Source organism: Carcharodon carcharias, chromosome 26 (genome assembly GCF_017639515.1).
Source record: "Carcharodon carcharias isolate sCarCar2 chromosome 26, sCarCar2.pri, whole genome shotgun sequence".
Lineage (NCBI taxonomy): Eukaryota > Metazoa > Chordata > Chondrichthyes > Lamniformes > Lamnidae > Carcharodon > Carcharodon carcharias.
Window position 1 is genome coordinate 611,212 of NC_054492.1, and position 25,042 is coordinate 636,253.

General features: G+C 46.0%; 1 protein-coding gene across 2 annotated transcripts in view; it reads right to left on the minus strand.

Annotated features, from left to right (window-relative positions):
• The window catches only part of ankdd1a (ankyrin repeat and death domain containing 1A), a 357,444-nt gene that overhangs the window by 11,227 nt on the left and 321,175 nt on the right, over positions 1–25,042 (minus strand). The window contains exon 15 of one of the 2 annotated variants that reach the window (XM_041175240.1): positions 9,901–9,971. The exons of the other annotated variant lie outside the window; for it this stretch is intronic. Within the exon in view, the coding sequence (XP_041031174.1) occupies positions 9,904–9,971 (68 nt within the window). The 3' untranslated portion in view covers positions 9,901–9,903. The remainder of the gene's footprint in view (positions 1–9,900; positions 9,972–25,042) is intronic. 2 annotated transcript variants of the gene reach the window in all.

Sequence of the window (25,042 nt, forward strand, 5' to 3'; positions counted from 1 at the left end):
AGCGAAGCCCACATCATGTGAATGAATATAAAAAAACTCAGTCTCCACTCCATTCTGGGGAAGAGAATTCCACACACCAACAACCCTTCAGGAGAAAAAAATCCTCTAACCTCTGTCTTAAAAGGGAGACCTCACAAAAGGAAACATACCCCAGGGTATCCACACTGTCAAGCCCCCTCAGGATCTTATATGTTTCAAAAGATAACCCCTCATTCTTCTAAACTCCAGTGGGTATACACCTAACCTGTTCAACCTTTCTTCGTAAGACATCTTTTCCCAAGAATGAGCCCAGTGAACTCGTCTGAACAGCTTCTAAAGTGATTTTATCTTTTTTTTAAATAAGGAGATCAAAACTGCACACAGTACACCAGACATGGTCTCACCGAGGCCCTGTACAGCTGTAGTAAAGCTTCCCTACTTTTATATTCCATTTCTCTTACAATAAACACCAACATCTATTTGCCTTCCTAATCACTTGCTTTGCCTGCATACTAACTTCATGTGATTCACGTACCAAGACACCTCTGTACCACCGAGATTTGCAGTCTTTCTCCATTTGAAAAAAGTGCCTGACCCCTATCTGGGAAGCTCAGGATTGGATGTATGCCGGATTTGGGGATTTTATGGATTTTGGGTCCTAGGTCTAACATATACTTATAATACATAAAATAAAGTACAAAAATTAAAGAATAAAAGGGTTCAAGTCAAATTGCTTCCCAGGGTGCCAGCTTCAAGTGTACTGGTTTTCGGGTCCCTCCGATTTTGGGATGCTGCATAAGGGGACCTGTAATATACTGCATATACAGTTTTTCTATTCTTCCTGCCAAAGTGAACAAGTTCACGTTTACCCATGTTATACTCCATCTGCCAAATTTTTGCCCACTCACTTAACCTGCCCATATTCCTTTGTAGACTCTCTACCTCCTCTTGACAATTTACTTTCCTCTCTCGGTGTCGTCGGCAAATTTAACTATCATACATTTGCTCCCTTCATCCGAGGATCCAGTGCTGATCCTTGTGATGCTCCACTAGTTACAGCTTGCCAATCTGAAAAAGACCCATTTATCCCTACTCTCTGTTCCCTGTTAGCTAACCAATCCTTTATGCATGCTAGTAAGTTACCCTTTACACCATATGTCTTATGGAGTAACCTTTGATGTGGTACCTTATCAAATGACTTTTGGAAATCAAAGTACACCACATCTACTGGTTCCCTTTTATCCACCTTGAATGTTACTTCGTCAAGAATCTCTAATAGATTAGTAGAACACAATTTCCCTTCCTCAAAGCCATGTTGATTCTGCCTGATCAAATCGTAATTATCTAAGTATCCTACTATAACCTCCTTAATAATGGATTCTAGCACTTTCCCAATGACAGATGTTAGGCTGACTGGCCTATAGCTTCCTGCTTTCTGCCTTCTTCCTTTCTTGAATAAATGAGTTACATTTTCCAATCCGCTGGAACCTTTCTAGAATCTAAGGAATTTTGAATGATTATAACCATTGCATCTGCTATCTGTGCCGCCACTTCTTTTAAGACCCTAGGATGAGGGCCTGGGGACTTGTCAGCCTTTAGGTCTAATAGCTTTCCTAGCACCCTGTCCCTAGCGACGGTGATTGTATTAAGTTTATCCCTCCCTATCAACTCCTGATTTTCAAGATCCTTTGAGAAATTTTCTAAATCCTCTACCATGAAGACAGACACAAAATACATGTTCAACACCTCCACCATTTCTTTGTTCTCCATCATCAATTCTTGACTCTCGTTCTAGAGGACTAACGCTTTAGTTACTCTTTCCCTATTCAAATACTTGCAGAAACTTTTACTATCTGTTTTTATATTACTAACTAGCTTTTTCTCATACTCTGCTTTCTGCTTCTTTATTATCTTTTTAGTCATTCTTTATAGTCGTTTGGTAGTACAGAACTTGAGTGTTGCTGAGAAAAGAGACATGTCAAAGCGTTTCATCTTGCACTCATCAGGACATCTTGCAAGAATACCAATATAAGGGGAAGACAACAAGGCCACCAGTCTTTGGGCCTACATATCTAGCATCATACTGGCATTGAAATTCGTATATCACATTACACGTTTTTGTGACAGGCAGAATTTCTTTTTGGCTTGACGGCAGCGTCCTGTTAGTGGGGAATATGTACACACATTGCACCTCTTTCAGCTAAACAAATATAAGTGACTGCATTCCTCAGGGCAATGCTTTCCCCAATCAAGCTGCCTGGCTTAAATTTCAAACAATGCTTGACCTTTGACTGTTAGTCATCATCACTGGTGCATTCTCCATAGCAACACCTCTACCAATCACAGTCCATTTGCCAATCAGCACAATCTTCTCATACAGTATAAATTGTTGTTTTCCCTTTATATTGGTATTCTTGAGAAGTGTCCTGATGAGTGCGAGACGAAAAGGTTCGACAGAGGGCACTGGTGAGAAGTGACTGAAGCATTCTGGGAGAAGTCACCGCAGCCACTGCGACTCAGGAGGGAATTGAGGAGAAGGACTCTTGCACTCTACAGGAGGAAGCGCATCCAACAGAGGGCGCTGGTGAGAAGTGACTGAAGCATTCTGGGAGAAGTCACTGCAGCCACCGCAACACAGGAGGGAATTGAGGAGGACCCACTGTCAAAGAATGGAATAGCCCCAAACAATACATTGCTGTAGTGTTACCATCCCTCCCTCCTCCTCAAACCAAAAAAAGAGGAAAAGGCAGTGTCTTCAGGAGTGCACCAGACCTGCAAGGGACACTCTTCTGAAAGTGGATTTTAAAGAAAAAGCAGCTGATTGTTGAGTAAATCCTGGGAGCAGACTCGGAGGGAGGAGCACCAGAGCGGTGAGTATAAATCTAGCTTACCTCGGGGATTCACAGCCTTGTCTCCAGGGAGCAGACTCAGAGGGAGGAGCACCGGAGCGGTGACCTCGGGGCACAGAGTAACTGAAGCCAAAACTGAAACTGGAAAGCTGTGACCTGATTGGTTGGTAGGAAATCTGCACCAAATTTGTAAAAAAAAAACACTGCAAAGCTAATTAATAAATTAATTACCTAAGTCAAGATGGCTGGGCAGGTGATGTGCTGTAGCTGTATGATGTGGGAGCAGGCAGATGCCATTGCGAGCCGCAGTGACCGCATCTGCAGCAAATGTTGGTAGCTGGAGGAACTCCAGCTCAGAATTGATGAGCTGGAGTCCGAGCTCCGGACGCCGCGGCACATCCGGGAGGGGGAGAGTTACCTGGTCGCTTTGTTTCAGGAGGCGGTCACACCCAGTAGATTAAGTACCTCAAGTCTGGTCAGTGGTCAGGGTCAGCAGGGTGTGACTGCAAGTGAGGCAGGTAGAGGGATCCTGTGTTCAGGAACAGAGGAGCCTCAGCTCTTGACCTTGTCCAACAGGTACGAGGTAGTTGCTCCCTGTGTGGATGAGGAAGAGGGCTGTAGGGAGGATGAGCCAGCTGACAACAGCACCGTGGCACAGGAGACCATTCAAGAGGGGGGAGCAAAAAGACAAGTGGTAGTTGTAGGAGATTCTATAATTAGGGGAATTGATAGCTTCCTTTGTAAGCAGGATCGAGAGTCCCACATGGTATGTTGCCTGCCCGGTGCCAGCGTGAGGGACATCTCTGACCAGCTTGAAAGGATTTTGGAGAGGGAGGGGAAAGATCCTGTTGTTGTGGTCCACGTCGGGACAAGTAACATAGGTAAGACTAGGAAAGAGGACCTGTTTGGGGATTATCAGGAACTAGGAACTAAATTAAAGAACAGGTCCTCAAGGGTTATAATCTCCGGATTACTACCCGAGCCACGTGCATATTGGCATAGGGATGCGAGAATAAGGGAAGTAAACACGTGGCTAAAGGAGTGGTGTGGGAAAGAGGGGTTCCATTTCGTGAGGCACTGGCATCAGTATTGGAACAGGAGGGATCTGCACCGTTGGGACGGTCTCCATCTGAACCAATCTGGGACCAATGTTCAAGCGAAAAGGGTAAATAGGGTGGTCAACAGGACTTTAAACTAGAAAGTGGTGGGGGGGGGGAGGGAAGGGTAAAACTCCAAGAAGTATGACTAATGGAAACAAAGCAGCAGGTTAGTGTGTGTGGGGGGCTGGATTCAACTTCATGGAAGATTATGAAAAAACTGAAAAGAAAGGAGAGACCAGAAGAGGCTATTAAAGTCTCCAGAACACAAAATAGGACAGAGTGTTTGGAAAGGGCTAGGAATCTAACTTCAAGCACATCAGATAAAGGGACGACAATGAGAAAGGGGATGGGAAATACAGGACGCAAGGTGTTGTATCTGAATGCACACAGTATACGAAATAAGGTAAATGAGCTGTGGCGCAGATTGAAATTGGCAGGTATGATGTGGTGGGCATCACGGAGACATGGCTGTAAGGGGATCAGGACTGGGAGATAAATATCCAAGGATATACATCCTATCGAAAAGATAGGCAGGTTGGCAGAGGGAGTGGGGTTGCTTTGTTAGTAAGAAATGAAATTAAATCGATAGCAAGAAATGATGTAGGGTCAGATGATGTAGAATCTGTGTGGGTAGAGTTGAGGAACCGCAAAGGTAAAAAAACCATAATGGGAGTTATGTACAGGCCTCCAAACAGTAGTCAGGATGTGGGGCACAAGATACACCAGGAGATAGAAAAGGCATGTAAGAAAGGCAAGGTTACAGTGAGCATGGGGGATTTCAATATGCAGGTAGACTGGGAAAATCAGGTTGGGAGTGGATCCCAAGAAAAGGAATTTGTGGAATGTCTACGAGATGGCTTTTCGGAGCAGCTTGTGGTGGAGCCCACTACGGAACAGGCAATTCTAGATTTAGTGATGTGTAATGAGGCAGATTTGATAAGGGAGCTTAAGGTGAAGGAACCCTTAGGAGGAAGTGACCATAATATGATAGAATTTACTCTGCAATTTGAGAGGAAAAAGCTGGAATCAGATGTAACAGTATTACAGTTGAATAAAGGCAACTACAGAGGCATGAGGGAGGAGCTGGCCAGAATTGACTGGGAGATGAGCCTAGCAGAAAAGACAGTGGAACAGCAATGGCAAGAATTTCTGGGAGTAATTTGGGAGACACAGCAAAAATTAATCCCTGGGAAGAAGAAGCACACTAAAGGGAGAACGAGGCAACCATGGCTGACAAGGGAAGTCAGGGACAGCATAAAAGCTAAAGAGAAAGCATACAATGCGGCAAAGAGCAGTGGGAAATTAGGGGATTGGGAAGCCTGCAAAGACCAACAGAGGATAACTAAAAAAGAAATAAGGAGGGAGAAGATTAAATATGAGGGTAAACTAGCCAGTAATATAAAAGAAGATTGTAAGAGTTTTTTTTAGATACATAAAGGGTAAGAGAGAGGGAAAAGTGGACATTGGGCCGCTGGAAAATGACGCTGGAGAAGTAGTAATGGGGAACAAAGAAATGGCGGAGGAACTGAATAGGTACTTTGCGTCAGTCTTCACGGTGCAAGACACGAGTAACATCCCCAAAGTTCAAGAGAGTTGGGGGGCGGGGGCAGAGGTGAGTATGGTGGCCATTGCCAAGGAGAAGGTGCTAGGTAAACTGAAGGGTCTGAAGGTGGATAAATCACCTGGACCAGATGGATTACACCCCAGAGTTCTAAAGGAGATAGCTGAAGAGATAGTGGAGGCGTTAGTGGTGATCTTTCAGGAATCACTGGAGTTAGGGAGGGTCCCAGAGGACTGTAAAATCGCTAATGTAACCCCCCCGTTTAAGAAGGGAGTGAGGCAAAAGACGGGAAATTACAGGCCGATTAGCCTGACCTCGGTCGTTGGTAAGATTTTAGAATCCATTATTAAGGATGAGATTTCAGAATTTTGGAAGTGCATGGTAAAATAGGGCAAAACCAGCATGGTTTCTTTAAGGGGAGGTCATGCCTGACAAATCTGTTAGAATTCTTTGAGGAGGTAATGATTAGGTTAGACAAAGGAGAGCCAATGGATGTTATCTACTTGGACTTCCAGAAGGCCTTTGACAAGGCGCTGCACAGGAAGCTGCTCAGAAAGATAAGAGCCCATGGTGTTAGAGGCAAGGTACTAGCATGGATAGAAGATTGGCTGTCTGGCAGGAGGCAAAGAGTGGGGATAAGGGGGTCCTTCTCAGGATGGTGGCCGGTGACTAGTGGAGTTCCGCAGGGGTCAGTGTTGGGACCACAACTTTTCACTTTATACATTAATGATCTAGATGAAGAAACTGAGGGCATCCTGGCTAAGTTTGCAGATGATGCAAAGATAGGTGGAGGGACAGGTAGTATTGAGAAGGTGGAGAGGCTGCAGAAGGAGTTAGACAGGTTAGGAGAATGGGCAAAGAAGTGGCAGATGGAATACAATGTGGGGAAGTGTGAGGTCATGCACTTTGGTAGGAAGATAGAGGCATAGACTATTTTCTAAATGGGGAGAGAATTCAGAAATCTGGAGTGCAAAGGGACTTGGGAGTCCTGGTCCAGGATTCTCTTAAGGTTAACTTGTAGGTTGAGTCGGTAGTTAGGAAGGCAAATGCAATGTTGGCATTTATTTCGAGAGGACTAGAATATAAAAGCAGAGATGTGCTGCTGAGGCTTTATAAGGCTCTGGTCAGACCACATTTAGAATATTGTGAGCAATTTTGGGCCCCATATCTCAGGAAGGATGTGTTGGCCCTGGAGAGGGTCCAGAGGAGGATCCCAGGAATGAAGGGCTTAACATATGAGGAACGTTTGAGGACTCTGGGTCTATACTCGATGGAGTTTAGAAGGATGAGGGGGGATCTGATTGAAACTTACAGAATACTGAAAGGCCTGGATAGAGTGGACATTGGGAAGATGTTTCCCTTAGTAGGAGAGACTAGGACCCGAGGGCACAGCCTCAGAGTAAAGGGAAGACCTTTTAGAACAGAGATGAGGAGAAACCTCTTTAGCCAGAGAGTGGTGAATCCATGGAATTCATTGCCACAGAAGGCTGTGGAGGCCAGGTCATTGAGTGTATTTAAGACCGAGATAGATAGGTTCTTGATTGGTAAGGAGATCAAAGGTTACGGGGAGAAGGCGGGAGAATGGGGGTGAGAAACAAATCAGCCATGATTGAATGGCGGAGCAGACTCGATGGGCCGAATGGCCTAATTTCTGCTCCAATGTCTTATGGTCTTATAGTCTTACATGCCTCTTTTCTCAGCAATAGTCATTCTTTGTTGGTTCTTAAAATCTGTCCAATTTTCTGACCCACCACTAAGTTTTGAAGATTTGTACAGTGTTTCTTTCAATTTAATACAACCCTTAACTTCCTTATTTATCCACAGATGATGCATCATCCTCAAAGGGTCTTTCTTTCTCACTGGGATAAATCTTTTCTGAGCATTATTAAGTATCTCCTTAAACGTCTGCGACTGTAACTCTCCTGTGCCACCATTTAACCTAGTTTTCCAGTTCACCTTAGCCAGCTCTGCATTCATACTCTTATAGTTACCTTTATTTAGGTTTAAAACACTAATCATGCACCCACACTTCTCCATTCCAAACTGAACATGAAATTCTATCATGCTGTGACTGCTGTCTCCTATATGCCCCTTTACCATGAATTTATTGATTATTCCTGTCTCATTGCATACTACCAGGTCTAGCTCCTTGGTTGGCACTAGAGTGTACTGCTCTAAGAAATTGTTCTGAAAACACTCTAGGAGCTCTTTCTCCAGGCTAGCTTTGCCAATCTGATTTTCCCAATCTATATGTCGATTAAAGTCACCCATGATTATCGAGTATCTTTCTTACATAGTTAACCCTCCCACTACAGTGTTCCTTGTCATTCACATAGCCTGTTTACCTCCCCTTGTTGATTCTGCATCCACCTCACATCTCACATCAGGGCAACAGTAGCAGGAGATGCTATGACTTTGCTGCAGAGCTCTGAATCTGGTGAGCTGCATGTAATAGACTGCATGATGCAGGTCCAAGGCTGCACACTCACAAATGATAGCCAGTGCTTAAGCATCCTCATGTTGGAATATTCAGTAATCACAGTGTTGGCCCGAGGCCTAGCCTGCTGAAAGCAATGGGGTCGCTGACAGATGGGTGGTTGAGCAAAACGCACCATTTCTGGCGCTCCTCCTCCCAGTCAGTGTGCAATGGCACTTCCCTGACTCCTTGAGGAGATGGGACACCTGGAGGGAAGTCAAAGTGCCCTGTCCCCCTCTTGCCTAGCCACTGCTGCACTTCACCCATGGCTAGAGAGATGGTGTGCAGGTCCGAGCACATATCCGGCAGCCTGTGTGTGTTCAGCTGGACCTGGATCTCCAAGGCAGCCGCCACCCTTTTCCATTGAGGCAGCCAAGCGCTCGCATGCTGGTGCCACCACATCAGAGAGAACGTGGACAAACTCTTCCAGTCTGTGCATGGCCTCTGGCATCTCTGCCTGATGTTCCCTGCCTGTCTCTGTATCTCTAACATGTCTCTTATAGCCGAGTCCAGAGGCCTGTCATCTCCATGAGGCTCAGCAGGGAGCTAGTGTCGGTGACCTCGGCTGTCACTTTCTTTCTCAGCTTTGGATCTGTGTCACTGATGTGCTCATTAGGTTGTGACCCCAAGTCTACTCTTGAACGTACATTCACCCAGGTGAATGTACCTATGCTGGTGGAGGGTGCAGGTGAGCGCTGTGATGATGCATCCTCTGAAGATTCTGAGTCATCATCCTCAGAGGTGGAGTTGGAGATAGAAGTGGACTGCCTTCTATTCCTTCCTTTCATCCAGTCATGAATGGTGATGGAAAATTAAACTCACTGGAGGAGGAGGCTCCACAAATATCCCCATCCTCAATGATGGGGGAGCCCAGCACATCAGTGCAAAAGATAAGGTGAAGCATTTACAACCATCTTCAGCCAGAAGTGCTGAGTGGGTGATTCACCTTGGCCTCCTCCTGAGGTCCCCAGCATCACAGATGCCAGTCTTTAGCCAATTTGATCCAATCCACATGATATCAAGAAACAGCTGAAGGCACTGGATTCTGGATTCTGGGTCCTGACAATATTCCAGCAATGGTACTGAAGATTTGTGCTCCGGAATGTGCCGTGCCCTTAGCCAAGCTGTTCCAGTACAGCTACCACACTGGCATCTACCTGGTAATGTGAAAAATTGCCCAGGTATGTCCTGTACACAAAAAGCAGGACAAATCCAACCTGGCCAATTACCACCCCATTAGTCTACTCTCGATAATCAGGGTCATTCAACAGTGCTATCAAGTGGCACTTGCTTAGCATATACCATTGGTCTCTGAAGGTGGAGGGGCATGTTAGTGGGGTGGTGAAAAAGGCATATGGGACAGTTGCCTTTATCAATCGAGGCATAGATTACAAAAGTAGGGAGGTCATGTTGGAGTTGTATAGAACCTTGGTGAGGCCACAGTTGGAGTACTGTGTGCAGTTCTGGTCGTCACATTATAGGAAGGATGTGATTGTACTGGAGGGGATGCAGAGGAGATTCACCAGGATGTTGCCTGGGATGAAACATTTAAGTTATGAAGAGAGGTTGGATAGACTTGGGTTGTTTTCATTGGAGCAGAGAAGACTGAGGGGCGACCTGATCGAGGTGTACAAGATTATGAGGGGCATGGACAGGGTGGATAGGGAGCAGCTGTTCCCCTTAGTTGAAGGGTCAGTCATGAGGGGACACAAGTTCAAGGTGAGGGGCAGGAGGTTTAGGGGGGATGTGAGGAAAAGCTTTTTTACCCAGAGGGTGGTGACGGTCTGGAATGCGCTGCCTGGGAGGGTGGTGGAGGTGGGTTGCCTCACATCCTTTAAAAAGTACCTGGATGAGCACTTGGCACATCATAACATTCAAGGCTATGGGCCAAGTGCTGGTAAATGGGATTAGGTAGGCAGGTCAGGTGTTTCTCACGTGTCAGTGCAGACTCGATGGGCCGAAGGGCCTCTTCTGCGCTGTGTGATTCTTTCTTTTCTTGCTGGTACCTGGAGTGGAAAAGAAGTAGCTGTCACAAATTCAGTGCACATGTCCCATCTGCTGCTGAGGCCTGACTCCTGTGTGCCATCCCTCTGCACCCCCTTATGCATGTCCGTTTGCAGTGGATTGATGGTGGCACTTACCCTGGCGGTGTGCAGCAGATCGTTCATCCTTCTCCTGCACTGCAGGCCAGTTCTGGAATGGGCCTCACGGGTGTTAACTTCTGCTGCAACCTCCATCCAGGTCGCCTTGGTCACACAGCCTCCTGCTATCATCCCTGGGAAACAGCACCTCTGACCTGGAGAAGAACCTGCAGGGAGGCATCACTGAACTGTGGGGCCACATGGTGTCTGTTCTACAACATTCTCTTATGTGCAGTATGCCTCCCCTCAGGAAGCTCCTGGCTTGCAGTGAGTGAATGGTTGTCCAGGTGCCTCGTAAATATGGCACCAGGACCTCCCACCCTCTGAGGTAAGGGTGTGGACGGTGACTTCCTGCCCACCCTTGCCCCAAGATTCGCCCTGCTCCTCGCGCATGCATACATAATGACCTGGCCAGTGCAAGATCGCAGGGGGCCCCCAATCACTCTCCCTAGCCAACTTACACCCCAGAATGGAAGATTCCACCCTGCAAGGTATCTCCTAAAGGATACACAATTCCCAGCGGGAACATTATTTCTTAGCACCAATGCGGCAGTGATGAAAGATGACAAGAACAACAAGTTTCTACACACTCCACTGAGGGATAGCCTTGATTACAATTGGGGTTTATGAACAGCAAAGATGACCTGCAACATAAAAGAGATAACCATCAACAACCTCTCTTGCTAAAGTCAGTTATAGACCCACATCTAGCCTTTATTTTGCACTTTCACCAGGTGTGTTTCATGTGCATCCAGCCTATTGCATTGAGAATGTATTATTGTAATTAATTGGACTGCTCGCTAGCTTAAAGGGCCCTTAATTATCAATTTTAAAATAGCAGCTGTGCTGCCAATTTCGGAGCCTGCATACCCACCGTATTATTGCAAGTTAGTGTGATGATGTCGGGTTCATCACACCAGAGATTACGCTTCCGCAGGACTATGGCAGTCCTGCTTTCACAATGTAAAATTCAGCCCCTAGATTTGTTGCCAATTTATTTTTTCACAGCTATTGTACGCATGTTTAGAGTTTTCCTATACTTGGTTAAAAGTTTGAATAGTTTACAAGGAGCGGTCTGCCTGGCACTGAAGTATTTTTTAAAAAATTATTTAATAGCTTGTGTTGAGACAAGTTACTTCCAGTCATGAATGCATGGATAGCCGAGCCAGATTTCCTCTGGGATTTGAGCATGACTGGGAGAAGGAAGAGAGACCACATTGAGCAGGAGAAGCTACTTAGAAGGAAGGTGGAGAGGGGAAGAAGGGTGTTCAGCAGTGGCCATATCCACAGAGGATCTTTAAGGAGCAAATCTCTTACTGAAGCTTCGATGAAGACCAATGCTTGACAGGTCTGTCTCATGATAGAGATCATAAGTGAAAATAGCCACTGCTGCTCCCACACTATAGTTTCAATGCCAGGTAAGGGCTGCATTGTCTGAGGCTGTCAAGGTGACCGTGGCATTTAACAGTCTGTCTTCTTCCAGGCTGTTGCAGGAGATACTAGCAACGTCCCACAGTCTGCAGTACGTTGTTGCATAAGGGAGGTCCTTAAGGTTCTCTATACACAGAAAGACAGCTTTACCTCTTGCTAGAGGTAAGCAGGCAGAGAGAGCACAAGCGTTTGCTCAGATTGCAGGCTTCTTCATGGTGCAGGGTGTCTTGATTGCACACACATCGTCTTGCATCCATCTCATGTCAATTCAGCACTTTCATGAACTGAAGGAAGTTCCACTTCCTCAGTATGCAGCTGATGTGTCACCTCTTGATATGCTCATTACCCTGGCAGTGGTCCCAATTCCTACATTCTGTGGCAGTCCTCTTTGCCATAAGTATTTGACCCATTCAGGCAGGTCAAAGGCTGGCTATTGGGTGACAAGGGTTATCTTGTGACTCTGGTCCAGGACCCACGCACACGTGCATGGCAGGCCTGCAGTGAGAGCCATGCTGCCACAAGAAACATTATCGAGCACACCATCTGCATCTTTAAGCAATGCTTCTATTGCATGGACTGCTCTGGAGGAACTGAGCAGTTCTCCGCTGTGTACTATGCTCAATGTCATTATGAGGAAACATCCCCTGCCACCACCTATCAGGTGAGAAGCTGTGGAGCAAGAACATGATGAGGAAGAGGAGAAGCAGGAAGAGCAGGAAGTAGTGGAGGAGGAAGTAGAGGAGGGGGAAATGCAACTGGAAGTGGAGGAACAGAAAGACAAAGGTGTTGTGGGATCCCTTCGAGATACTGTAAGTGGACAGTCACCTAGGAAATGATGTCATGTCCCACATGACCAAGGAGTTGTGGGTGTAGACTGACAGAGTAAAACATGGATAAAGGTCTCCTGTTTGTCCTGCCCAAGTGCATCACCTCACACTTTTAACAAAAAAAGGCAAACCTGTAGAAACACTGTTACCTGTGAAGAAGCAAGCATTTTTAAAGAAGCTGGTACATCAAGAAAATAGCATTTCAGTATTTAGTTATGAATTAGAAGGCATCAGATATAGTTTCTGAGTTTAAGTTATTTTGGCAATGGATGGAACTGTGTTTCCTGGATCAAGAAGTAAGTGAGCCAGAGAAACAGGCTGTAGAAATCAAGATCACACTGGGCAATGAGACACTGCAATGGTCAGGATGAGGATCAGAAGGACCCTGCCAAGATAATGGATGCTCCTGGGAGATCGACCCAAATAAAGGTCAACTTCCGGACCCATAGATTAGAGGTGATGACTTACCAGCAACAACAAGATGAGTCAGACCACTAACCAGCTCGTTGCAAGGTGGGGAAACAAAGTCCAGGAGTGTGATTTTTTTCGATATTGAACTGATTTTGGAACTAGTCATCACGCCTACCCTAATACAGGCCTTTTAAAAAGACCTACTAGAGAAGAAGAAAGGTTACAGCATTGACGCTGTCATGAAAATATAATAATTCTCATAATATTATTGTGATTTATTGTAAAGGTGGGTCAATAGTGGAGTTTGGATAGTTTGTGTGTGCGTGGGATTTACTGAATTGGAGACAGCTGGTCTGGAGGCTTTGAGTTATCAACAAAGAAGCTAGGTTTGAAATTCTAAATATGTAAACATGGCTGAAGTTTTAGAATGCAAGGTGTAAGGAAAATTTGCATTTTTAGATAAATTAGGTTAGTTTGAATTTCAAAGAGATGGTAAGATGTTACACCTAGCCACAAGAAGCTAAATCAAACCTTGTTAATTTTTCCCAAAGGTCACTGATAAAATTAGTACCATGAAAGATTTATATTATGAGAAAAGTAAAGTTCCAAAAGCATATGGGAACAATGGAATATGCATTAAAAATGGAGAAAGATGTATAAAGGACATGAGGCTATGTGTCAGAGGGGAAGGTATTTTAAGATTTAGCACAAGTGTGAAAAACCTCCAGCCTCTATACATCAAGTTGCTGTCTACAGAAACCTAGGCTGAGAAAACTCACTTTAAAACTCACTGCACATGGTATTTAGTTGCTTTGCCTGAGTCTGTTTAAATCTATTTGTTTTTACTGTTACCTTAACGAAGGTGTAACTGGGAGCCAGATTAATAAGGGGTTTTAGGAGTTACTATAGTAGTAATTTGTAGACCTTTGAAACTTTTTCTTTTGTTAATAAATGTTTAATTTAGTTGTCTAAAGCCTCTGAAGTCATGGTAGTTTTATTACTTCTGAATTAAGGGCACGCAACTCAAAATAAAATACAAATTGCAAACAGTTGTGACCACATGATTAAGTTTCCCTCGTGGATTTGATCTGCCTGGCACATATCATTTGCCATGTTATAACAATGCATGGAAGGAAATTTGAAGCTATTGTGGCTGGGCACCAGCAGTTACAAGTGTTAGGGTGGGGCAGGTGATGACAATTGGTTTGGTAACCAAGGCTTGGAAGTATACCAGGCCTTGTGGTAAATGTGGCCTATTCATAATTCTCTGGCATTTCAGGGCCTGTGCTAAGTGCCTGTGGACATTGGACAAGGCAATACAGGATGCTAAGCTCAGAGCATCTAAAAATGGTCTAGTCACATGCAGAGGAAAAGTCTGAAAGGCACAGTGGCAACTGCAGTCAAATATTCTAACAGACAGAAGCCTTAGATCATACACCAAGTTAGTGAGGAAGAAAAGCCTGAAGAGGATCTGAATGAGAATCTCGTTAAGATGCCGGTTCAACAAGTGTTTCGTTTTGTCAATCTGGATCGATGTGTTGATGTTACTACGCAATCTGAGGCATATGCCACAATTGGGATTTTATGTCCACTGAAGAATGGTAAAATAGAAACATAGAAAATAGGAGCAGGAGTAGGTCATTTGGCCCTTCGAGCCTGCTCCGCCATTCAGAATGATCATGGCTGATCCTCTATCTCAACACCATGCTCCTGCTCTCCCCACACCCCTTGACACCTTTAGAGTCCAGAAATCTATTTCCTTCTTAAATATATTTAGTGACTTGGCCTCCACAGCCTTCTGTGGTAGAGAATTCCACAGGTTCACCATCGTCTGAATGAAGAAGTTTCTCCTCATCTCATTCCTAAATGGCCTACCTCATATTGTGAGACTGCGACCCCTTGTTCTAGACCCTCCCAGGGAGAGGAACCATCATCCCAGTCTGTTCAGCCCAGTCAAAATTTTATATGTTTCAATGAGATCCCCTCTCATTCTTCTAAACTCCAGTGAATACAGGCCTAGTCAACCCAATCTCTCCTCATATGACGTTAAGCATTCGTTTAAGGTCAAAATTAATAAAGGAGCAAGTGCTAATATCTGGCTTCTCAGTACGTTGGAGGCTAGGTATGTAGGGAAATGGTAGTCTATGCTATGACCCACTGCGACTATACTCACTTGCCAATGGTTTGCCAATGAAACGCATTGGAAAAGTAACCTTGTAGTGCAGTTATGGGAAGTCGGAATGGGTATCATAACTGTTTTAGATTGATGACACAGTTGGCCAAGCTATAACAGAACTACCGGAATGGTGAGGTTTATGGATTGTTACAATATATATGGTCAGTACTGAACCAAAAGGTATAGCAGGTTGCAGCACAAAGTGCATTGAGTCATTTCAGGATTTGCAATTGCTCTATATGGACAGGTTTGACATAATTGGTGATTTCAAGAGAGATGCCATGTTGCAGGTTAGGGAGGATACAGTTCCTACTATCTATGTACCAAGGCAGTGCAGAGTGTACATTCAAGAGAAGCTCAAAGTGGAGCTTGATGAGACAGAACGTAATGGAGTCTTCCGCCGATTGCAGCAGCATCCTGAATGGTGCAACTCCACCAGCGGTATGCTAAAAAAGACGGCAATCTCAGGATTGGCTTAGAACCAAGATGGTTGAACTGAGCCGTCCAGTGTTGTCCACAGAAAATCCTGACCCTTGAGGAGCTGAATCCTAAGTTCACTGATGCTAAATATTTTCCAAAGCTTGCCGCAAAGCAAGAATTTTGGTCTGGCCACTTAGCCAAAGAGTCTCAGCTGCTCATAACATTCGGAATGGCATTTGGGGGATACAGTTTCAGATGGTTACTATTTGTACTGTGTGTCAGTCAAGACGTGTTCCAACAATACATGGACAGAATAACGAAAAATGCCCCAGGCTGTATCTGTATATCCAATGGTATTGTGGTCATGGGGTGGATCAAGGAAGAGGATGATTGAAATTTGCATTTGCTATTTCTGGCTGCATGTCATGAGGTCCTTGTATTTAATAGCAAGAAGTGTCAGGTCAATGTTGGACACATTAACTTCTCCCACAGGAATACGCCCAGACCCAGTCAAAACAGAGGATGTCAGAGCCATGTCAACTCCCCAGAACCAGGAGGATTTTCAATGTCCAGGGCTGTTCAACTTTTTAGCCCAGAATATTTCTAATTTCGCTGTGCAAGCGGCACTACTAAGGGAACTGCTGTACAAAGATACAGCCTACTTATGGCAGGAAGATGACAGCAGGTGTTTGAGTCTTTAAAATCAGCATGATTGAACCATGATAGCATACTGCAATACTATGATTCCAGAAAGGATTGGATGCATGCATCTTGCAGGAAGGGAAGTCAATCGCCTTCACATCAAAGATTTTGTGAAACCCAGACCCAGGCTAACTGTTCCAACATTGAGTGTGAGCCCTTAACCCTGGTCTTTGGCATAATCAAGTTTCACACCTATCTCTTCGGAAAGCACTTCATAGTGGAGACCAACCACGAGCAATTGGAAACCATATGGCGTAAACTGCTTACAAGTGTTCCTCCACAATTGCAGAGGACTTTGGTGATTATTCAGGGGTATGACTGTGGTGTCCACTATAAACCAGTCAGCAAAATGGTCACATTGAACACCCCAAGCAGATTGCCTAATAAAGATGTAGATGTCTCGCTAGATTTGCATGTCTAGTTGTGAATATTGAGTTTGACGATGTCTTGAAGTTCAGCCTCATCAGTTTGAACCTCACAAACGTAAGCAATTAAGAGGTGAGATGGCACGTGACCCTACGCTATCGTTATTATGATTGTGGAAGGATGGCCTAACACCATACAGGAAGTAACCAAACGTTTATGCAGTTGCTGGCCACATTGAGATAGAAACATAGAAACTAGGCGCAGGAGTAGGCCATTCAGCCCTTGGAGCCTGCTCTGCCATTCATTATGATCATGGCTGATCATCCAACTCAATAACCTGCTCCCGCTTTCTCCCCATATCCTTTGATCCCTTTCGCCCCAAGAGCTATATCTAACTCCTTCTTGAAAAGATACAATGTTTTGGTCTCAACTACTTTCTGTGGTAACACATTCCACAGGCTCACCACTCTCTGGGTGAAGAAATTTCTCCTCATCTCAGTCCTAAATGGTCTACCCCATATCCTCAGACTGTGACCCCTGGTTCTGAACTCCCCCACCCTCGGGAACATCCTTCCTGCATCTACCCTGTCTAGTCCTGTTAGAGTTTTATAGGTTTCTATGAGATCCCCCTTCATTCTTCTGAACTCCAGCGAATATAATCCTAATCAACTCAATCTCTCCTCATATGTCAGTCCCGCCATCCCAGGAATCAGTTGGGTAAACATTTGCTGCACTCCCTCTATAGCAAGTACATCCTTCCTCAGATAAGGAGACCAAAACTGCACACAATATTCCAGGTGTGATCTCACCAAGGCCCTGTACGATTGCAACAAGACATCCCTGTTCCTGTACTCGAATCCTCTGGCTATGAAGGCCAACATACCATTTGCCTTCTTTACCGCCTGCTGCACCTGCATGTTTACCTTCAGCGACTGGTGTACAAGGACACCCAGGTCTCGTTGCACATTCTCCTCTCTCAATTTATAGCCATTCAGATAATAATCTGCCTTCCTGTTTTTGCTACCAAAACGGATAACTTCACATTTATCCACATTATACTGCATCTGCCATGCATTTGCCCACTCACTCAGCTTGTCCAAATCACACTGAAGCATCTCTGCATCCCTGTGGTACCCCACTAGTCACTGCCTGCCATTCAGAAAAAGCCCCATTTATTCCTACTCTTTGTTTCCTGTCTGCCAACCAGTTTTCTATCCATCTCAGTACACTACCCCCAATCCCATGTGCTTTAATTTTACACGCTAATCTCTAATGTGGGACTTTGTCGAAAGCCTTCTGAAAGTCCAAATAAACCACATCCACTGGCTCCCCCTCATCAACTCTACTAGTTACATCCTCAAAAAATTCCAGTAGATTTGTCAAGCATGATTTCCCTTTCATAAATCCATGCTGACTCTGTCTGATTCTGCCACTGTTTTCCACGTGCTCAGCTATTAAATCTTTTATAATGGACTCTAGAATTTTCCCCACTACCGATGTCAGGCTGACTGGTTTATAATTCCCTGTTTTCTCTCTACCTCCCTTTTTAAATAGTGGGGTTACATTAGCTACCCTCCAATCTGTAGGAACTGTTCCAGAGTCTATAGAATCTCAGAAGATGACCACCAATGCATGAGTTTGGTGTATCCCGAGGGATGATTTTTAAAGCGAAACAAGTCCTGATACCCAAAGCTCTGCATTTTGATAGTCTAACACAATTACATGAAGGGTATTTAGGAATCGTCTTGCTAGAGAGATGGTTTACCGACTGGGAATCGACAGTGATGTTGAGAAATGGAGAAATCCTGTGAGGCATGTCAAAGTTATCAAACAAATCAACACAAGGAACCCTTAATTCCACATGAAGGGTGCTCTACATCTATAAACAAAAATTGGCACAGAGCTATTTCACACTCAAGGTGATAACTTTCTCCTTGTTACAGATTACTTCACAAAATTTCTGATCATCAGACAGCGATGTGATACATCAATTATGATGGCTGCGGATATGATCAGTGTACTTTTTAGCTCATTTGGCATGTCAGAAGAAATTACCTCTGATAACAGGCCGCAAAATGCTGCCAGACCATTTCAAGATGTGTGCAGGTGGGGAATCCATCACATGACAACGTCTCCACATTATCCAACGTCAAATGGCCTGGTTGAAGGCATAGTTCACACCATCAAATTGTTCATTTTAAAGTATAAGTAGGCATGACAAGGTATTGAGGTTGCAAAGCTACACTTCTGAGCTACTCCTTCGGGCATGTACTGTCTGACGCACATTTGATGTCTGGGAGGCAGGTAAGAACTACCCTGACCAGTCATCATGGGAAAAGTTGTCCCCCTGTTAGGGGAGGGGAGGTGCTGAGTGTGCACGGGAAGGTGTGCCTCCAATCGGCGTCCCTAATCAAGGGCACAGTGCCATTTTACGTGGGTGGGTCAATTAAGGCCCGCCCGGCGTGATGTCTGTCAGGAAGCGCTATGTGTTTCTTGTGCGGGCGGTGGTGGGGGGGGGGTGGTGGGGGGGTAGATTCCCTCAGCCAGGAGTGCGGAACAGCGTGCTGATCTCCCTGAGGCTAAGTGATGCCTCAGGGAGATCAGCTCTGAATTAAAATTTGCAATAAAAATGATAGAAAAATTTCCCTGACATGTCCCCTCATGTGACACTGTCACATGAGGGGACATGTCCATAACTTTAACTGAAACCTTTATAAAATATTTAAATACCCTCATGAAACCTCATCCCACCCGTGGATGAGGTTTGATGCTTTTTCCGAGACTCGCCAGGGCTCCTGGCCTGTTCACCTTAAGCTTGGACGGGCAGGTCCATTAATGATTTTAATTAGTTTCTCAATGGCCCCAATTGGCTGTTGACCGGTCGATGGGTGCACAGCTGATTCGGATGCACCCCCACCCACCTGAAGATGGAAATGATGTGGGGTGATGTCGGGAGTTCTGTTGGGAGTCCTCCGGATGACACAGGGCCTGGGAAGGTGGTAGCTCCCACTTTCAGTGACCAGGGTTAAATCTGCCGGGTTACACACTGGCCGCTGTCCTCTCCTGCTGCCTGTTATATTGGAGTGGCGGCAGGATGAAGCTCTTATCTGACCATCAGTTGCCAACTTAAGAGCTTCAGATGAGTCACCAGCAGGTGACCCACCCTTTTGCCTCCTCAGCTGCCTGTAAGATTGTGGAAGGGGCAGGGACACTGGCAGTGGATGGTGTGGTGCCCTAATTTACAGGTCCACCCGCCTGTTTTCCTGTCTGCAGGTGAACCATAAAACTCAGCACCATTCTACACTGTCTCCAGCTTGTTAGTCAGATTGTGGAATGAGAGAGAAGTGGGATGATAGAAGAAGGATTAGGGCCAGAATTTTCCGTTTGTCGAGCGGGTGCGCAGTGGACACGAACATTTGTGAAATAGGGTGTGATGATGTCGGGAGGGCATCACCATGTTGTTGCACTGCCTCAGGATATTTCGGTTGATGGCTGTGTGCATAGTCAGAAACCTGCCCGCTGACAGTTAAAAGGCCAATTAAGCCCATTAAATCCCCAACTGACCACAATTTTGAGTGGCCCATGTACTTTTACACTTGGTGCACAGGCCACTCGGCCAGGCAGTCTTCACATTTTTCATTCATTCTATGTCCAGGGTGGGATAATAGGCACAGAAGATGTTGGTAAGGTGGGGAGTTAGGAGTTTTGCTGTGAGTTGTTTGTAGTTGGTTTAGAGATTGTTTCTGGCAACTTTTGGGTGTTTTGGATAATTTTGTGACTGCCAAACATTTGCAGAGGCTTTCTGTAGAAAGGCCCCTTCAGTGCAGAAACCTGTGCAGCCATGGGGACGCATGTGGGGATGTACTCAGCTGGAGGGACCTCCTCAGGAGAGGAGGAGAGGGCCAGAGGGGAAAGGGGGCACTGTCCCAGAGTCTGCCCTACCAACTGAGAGGAAGAAGGGGTGAAGGGCCAGCAGGATTTGCAAGGCAGAAAGGTCCGGAGAAGGTGCCATTTTCCAGCAAGTAAAGCGTACAGGCAGTGATTCTGCTACTTGGACACGTCAGAGTTTCAGTGCCAAAGAAGGCTCCATCTCTCCAGGAACACTGTCACTTCTATCTGTGAGATGATTGGCCCCGAAATAGCCTCCAGCTGTGTACTGCGGCCACCCTATGCCAGTGGCTCTGAAGATGACAGTGGCCCTGAACTTTTCTGCCTCATGTTCATTCCAGGGGTCAGTGGGATGTCTTTGTGGAGTCTCACAATCCGCTGCCCACAGTGGCATCAAGTTGATCACAGATGTGCTGTTCCAAAAGGTCAGCTCTTCCACTCACTTCAAGACCGACGAGGCCAGCCAAGCAGAGTGAGCCAGGGGCTTTGTCGCAATTGCAGGATTTCTCTGAATTCACGGAGCCATTGAATGCACACGTGCGTCCATAAAAGCACCAGCAAGGGAACCGAGTACCTTTGTCAATAGAAAGGGTTTCCACTCTCTAAGTGTCCAGATTCTGTGTGACCACAAGAATGAGATACTGCAGGTTTGTGTCAGGTAGCTTCCATGATACCTACATCTTATGTCACTCCAGGTGCCAAGGCTGTTCATTGCTCTAGCACACATGGATGGCTGGCTCCTGCGGTACAAAGGCTGTCGGCTGAAAAGGTGGCTGATGATGCCACTGAGACACCCAAGGACTGCAGCCAAGGAGAGCTACAACTACAGTCATGCCTCCACAAGGGCAATAACTGAGAGGACCAAAGGTCTATTCAAGATGAGGTTTTGCTGCGTGGACCGCTCAGAGGGATCACTGCAATATCCTCTGGAATGCGTCTCCCTTATTGTAGTAGTTTACTGTGCCCTGCACAATCTGGCTCTGTCAAGCGGGGAGCCTTTGGAGGATGAAGACAGTATGCTGTTCATAGGCTGCAGAGGACAATTCTAGTGCTGAGTCAGAGGAGGAACCTGAACAGCCCCAGGGTGAGGAGCAAGATCCTGATTTGAGGGTGCTAATAGAAGGCAGAGAGACCAAGGAGGCCTTGATTCAGAGGACTTTCAGTTAGGACTCCAAAGCAAGGAGTCAAGGTAATGGCAAGGGGAACGCCACCTTCCAGATTGGTGCTGATGAGGTGCTTCTGTCATCCTCCCGACCTCTGAAACAAACTCTGCAGCCATGCTCTGCATGGCTAATCCTGTGTTTTGATTTCCACATTCTCATCTACCCCAATAACCTTTGATTCCCTTACCTAACAAGAATCTATCTACCTCTGCCTTAAAAATATTCAATGAACTTGCCTCCACCATCTTCTGAGGCAGAGAGTTCCAAAATTGCATAACCCTCTGAGAGAAAAAAATTTCTCCTCATCTCTGTCCAGGACCTTGGCGGCTGTCCTCTGGTCACCAGGCCCCGTCTGGGAGGGAGAGTCCAGCACCATGGCTGGGCACTCCTCAGTCGTCACGGTCTTCTCAGGTGTGATGGTCACTGGCAGGGGGGCAGAGGAGGTGCTGCCAGCATCAGGAGCACCCTGAGAGGAGGCCCCACCAAATGCATGGAGCTGTAGGCTGTCCACCAACATGAGGTTGGTTTGAACCTCCCTGCTCACCAGAAATAGACAGTTAGCAGAGTCACGAGGTGCCTCATCCATCTCTCACATTGGCTGTGACCTGCTGAGGTCACTGCCAATGTGTGGGCTCAAAGGTCTGAACGCAACCCCAGAAACCCCTGATTGAGTTCCTGCAGCCACCTCTCCATGAGAGTCACCACTCTCTCTATGGAGGAAGCTGTGTGTTTAGGGCTCTGGGCCAACACAGTGCTCATGCTCTGCCCTCTCCAACACAGAGACCACGGCACACAGACCCTCAGAGGATCTCTGTTAGAACTTCAGGTGCACCCCGCTGGACATCCAGCATCTGCCGCCTTATAGACGACTCCAGAGGGCCATTGTCTGCCTCGGGATCAACATCGTCCTGGTCTCCAGCAATCCGCTGACTTGGGGACTCTCTGCCTCCACCAGCTCCTCAGGCAAGTGTGATGTGCCTTCACCAATGTGCACTACCATCTGCTCTGATACACTTACTCCCACTGATGTGCCTGTATCTCCTCTGATGCATGATGCAGAGGGAGGATGTGACGTGGGTGCATCTGGCTGCTGGTCATCCTCAGAGGTCATGGGAGGATCCTTGGGGTCCTTCTGGGGCTGTGAGGATATTCTGAGGGAGGAAGATAAAATGTCAGTCTTGAGCAGCCTTATGAACTCAGAGTGCATGCAGTCTGCCTGCTTCTCAGAATGGACATCTGCTGAGCAAAGACTTCTGAATGGTTAAGCAACGGGGATTAGTGGATTTCACCTGTCAGTCTTACAACCGCTGCCCCACATCTCTCATACCCTCCCCCAATCTCTTCTCTGTCCACTGGACTCTTACCCTCCTCCAAGACCATTGCCTCTCTGTGACCAGTGGACCTGGCTCCATGTTCGTGTGCCATCTCCAGTACTTGCTCCTCCACCTGACTTAACAGCAGAAGATTTGGGACATCACCACTCATCCAACCTCACTCCTGCGCATTGCAACCCCTCCTCCCATAAGGACAAAAGTGCTTTCATTAGTACCCCCTCCACATGCCAGAATGTACTAGCCTCCAACCCCAAAGACACGGGTTCAGGTGCCCATCACATTACCTCACCCTTACACACATGCCAACTATCCGGTCCAATCACGTGTAGTCTTTCAAGGCACAGGAACATGTGCCAATTTCTACTCTGCATTTCATACCGTGAGCACAAAAAGTGCTGCAACCCACAAAGACATCTCTCCACGGTTACAACTGGATTCAGTACTCACACTGGCACAGTGCAGGTCACAGAACCTTTTCCTGTTCTGGATCCAGGTCCTTCACATGACATCATGTCCTGCTGACCTGACCTGCCACCTCCCTCCAAGTCTTTTCTGTTAAGTGATGTGGCCTCCTCTTTCTGTCTGTGGCAGCAAGATGTCGTGTTGGGCATTGACCGCCAACAGCAGAACCCGCAGGCACTCATCAGCAAAGTGGGGGGGGGGCTGCAGAATGGCTCTGGGCATTTCTATTGTGCCTGGCATCAGCTCTAGGTGCAGACGACATATTGCAGACACAATGGACAGCACAATAACTGAAAAAATTAGACAGACCCCTGGAAATTCAAAGCAGCTCCCTGATGCTGCTGAACAATGATTGCCAGCCTGCAGGGTGCTCCATTTAAACCCCCACCCATACCCTTATTCCTCCTGGTGCCCACCCTCTTCCTGCCCCCAACGGCAGCTCTGACCCTGTCCCAGCATGCATTTCACACTGGCCAGCAGTTAACAGACCAGCCCGTGTGAAATTAATATTAGGGGCTGGTCGTAGGCGGGAGTGGATTTCATATTTGCTTCAGGTCCCACTGATTGCACTCCCCTGCCAGGCCTAAAATTCAGGCCTTGGTATATGGATCCCTCATCAATGATACCTCCTGCCCCGCCAAGGTCTCAGTGATGTCCCTTCCTATAATGTCCACCACTGCCTCCTCTGCGGGTGTTAAAACACGAGGCACACTTGTATACTCCAGTTCCCTCCTGATACCTCCAGGTATGCACCACCTTTTCCTGTCAGAGAGAGAAAAGCGTCAGTGAGTGTCATGTGATATATTTGTGTGATGCGGCTGTCATACAGGAATAGTTGCTAGTGATTGGGAGCTGTGAGTTGTGATTGTGAGGCTTGCAATGGTACTAAGTGTGTGAGGGTCAGGTAAAGTGAATCAAAGGGTTAAGTACTGATAGAGGTTATTAATAGGTGGGTAATGGTTTTAGAGCGAATTGAGCAGTGCAGGAGGCTAGTGGTACAGTTGGTAGGAATGGCATTTTAAGATGAAGTCATTCACTTAGACAACTTATGTCAGATTGTCGAAGCCGCTCCTGTTCTGTATCCATGTTCTTGGAGCAGCGCATTAATCTCTGCACTTACTTCTTTGCATTGTAACTGAGTCTGTACCTAGAGGCCTCCGATATATCCTGCAGATAGTGGTTAAAGGACTGTTATATAAAGTAAATGGTACAATTTTAAAATGAGTGCTGGAACAGGGTCACCTGAGTGTGTAGTTGGACAAATCATAGAGGCTTGCAGGACAAGTTGAGAAGGCTGCTAAAAAGTATGTGGAAAATTGAAGCCATGTTATTGACTTTTACCTGTGATTACTACCACATTTTGTTAATACTTTGGATTTCATAAATAGGTGCACAAAGTACAAAAGTAAAGAAGTTATGCTAAACTTTTAAAAAACACATACATCCTGCACAAAGTGCTTTTTGAATTCTTATATAGCCTGTACTGAAAACTTTTCATCAGACCTGTTGCTGATCAGTCCGATGAAGAAGCTGTGAATGTCGGTCTTCAATTCTAATGCAACGTTCCATTAGCATGACAAGATCAGTAAACAGTCTGAGAAATGATTACAAAACAAAAATAAAAATACCTGGAAAAACTCAGCAGGTCTGACAGCATCTGGGTAGAGGAACACAGTTAACGTTTCGAGTCCGTATGACTCTTCAACATAACTAAGGAAAAATAGAAAAGAGGTGAAATATAAGTTGGTTTAAGGGG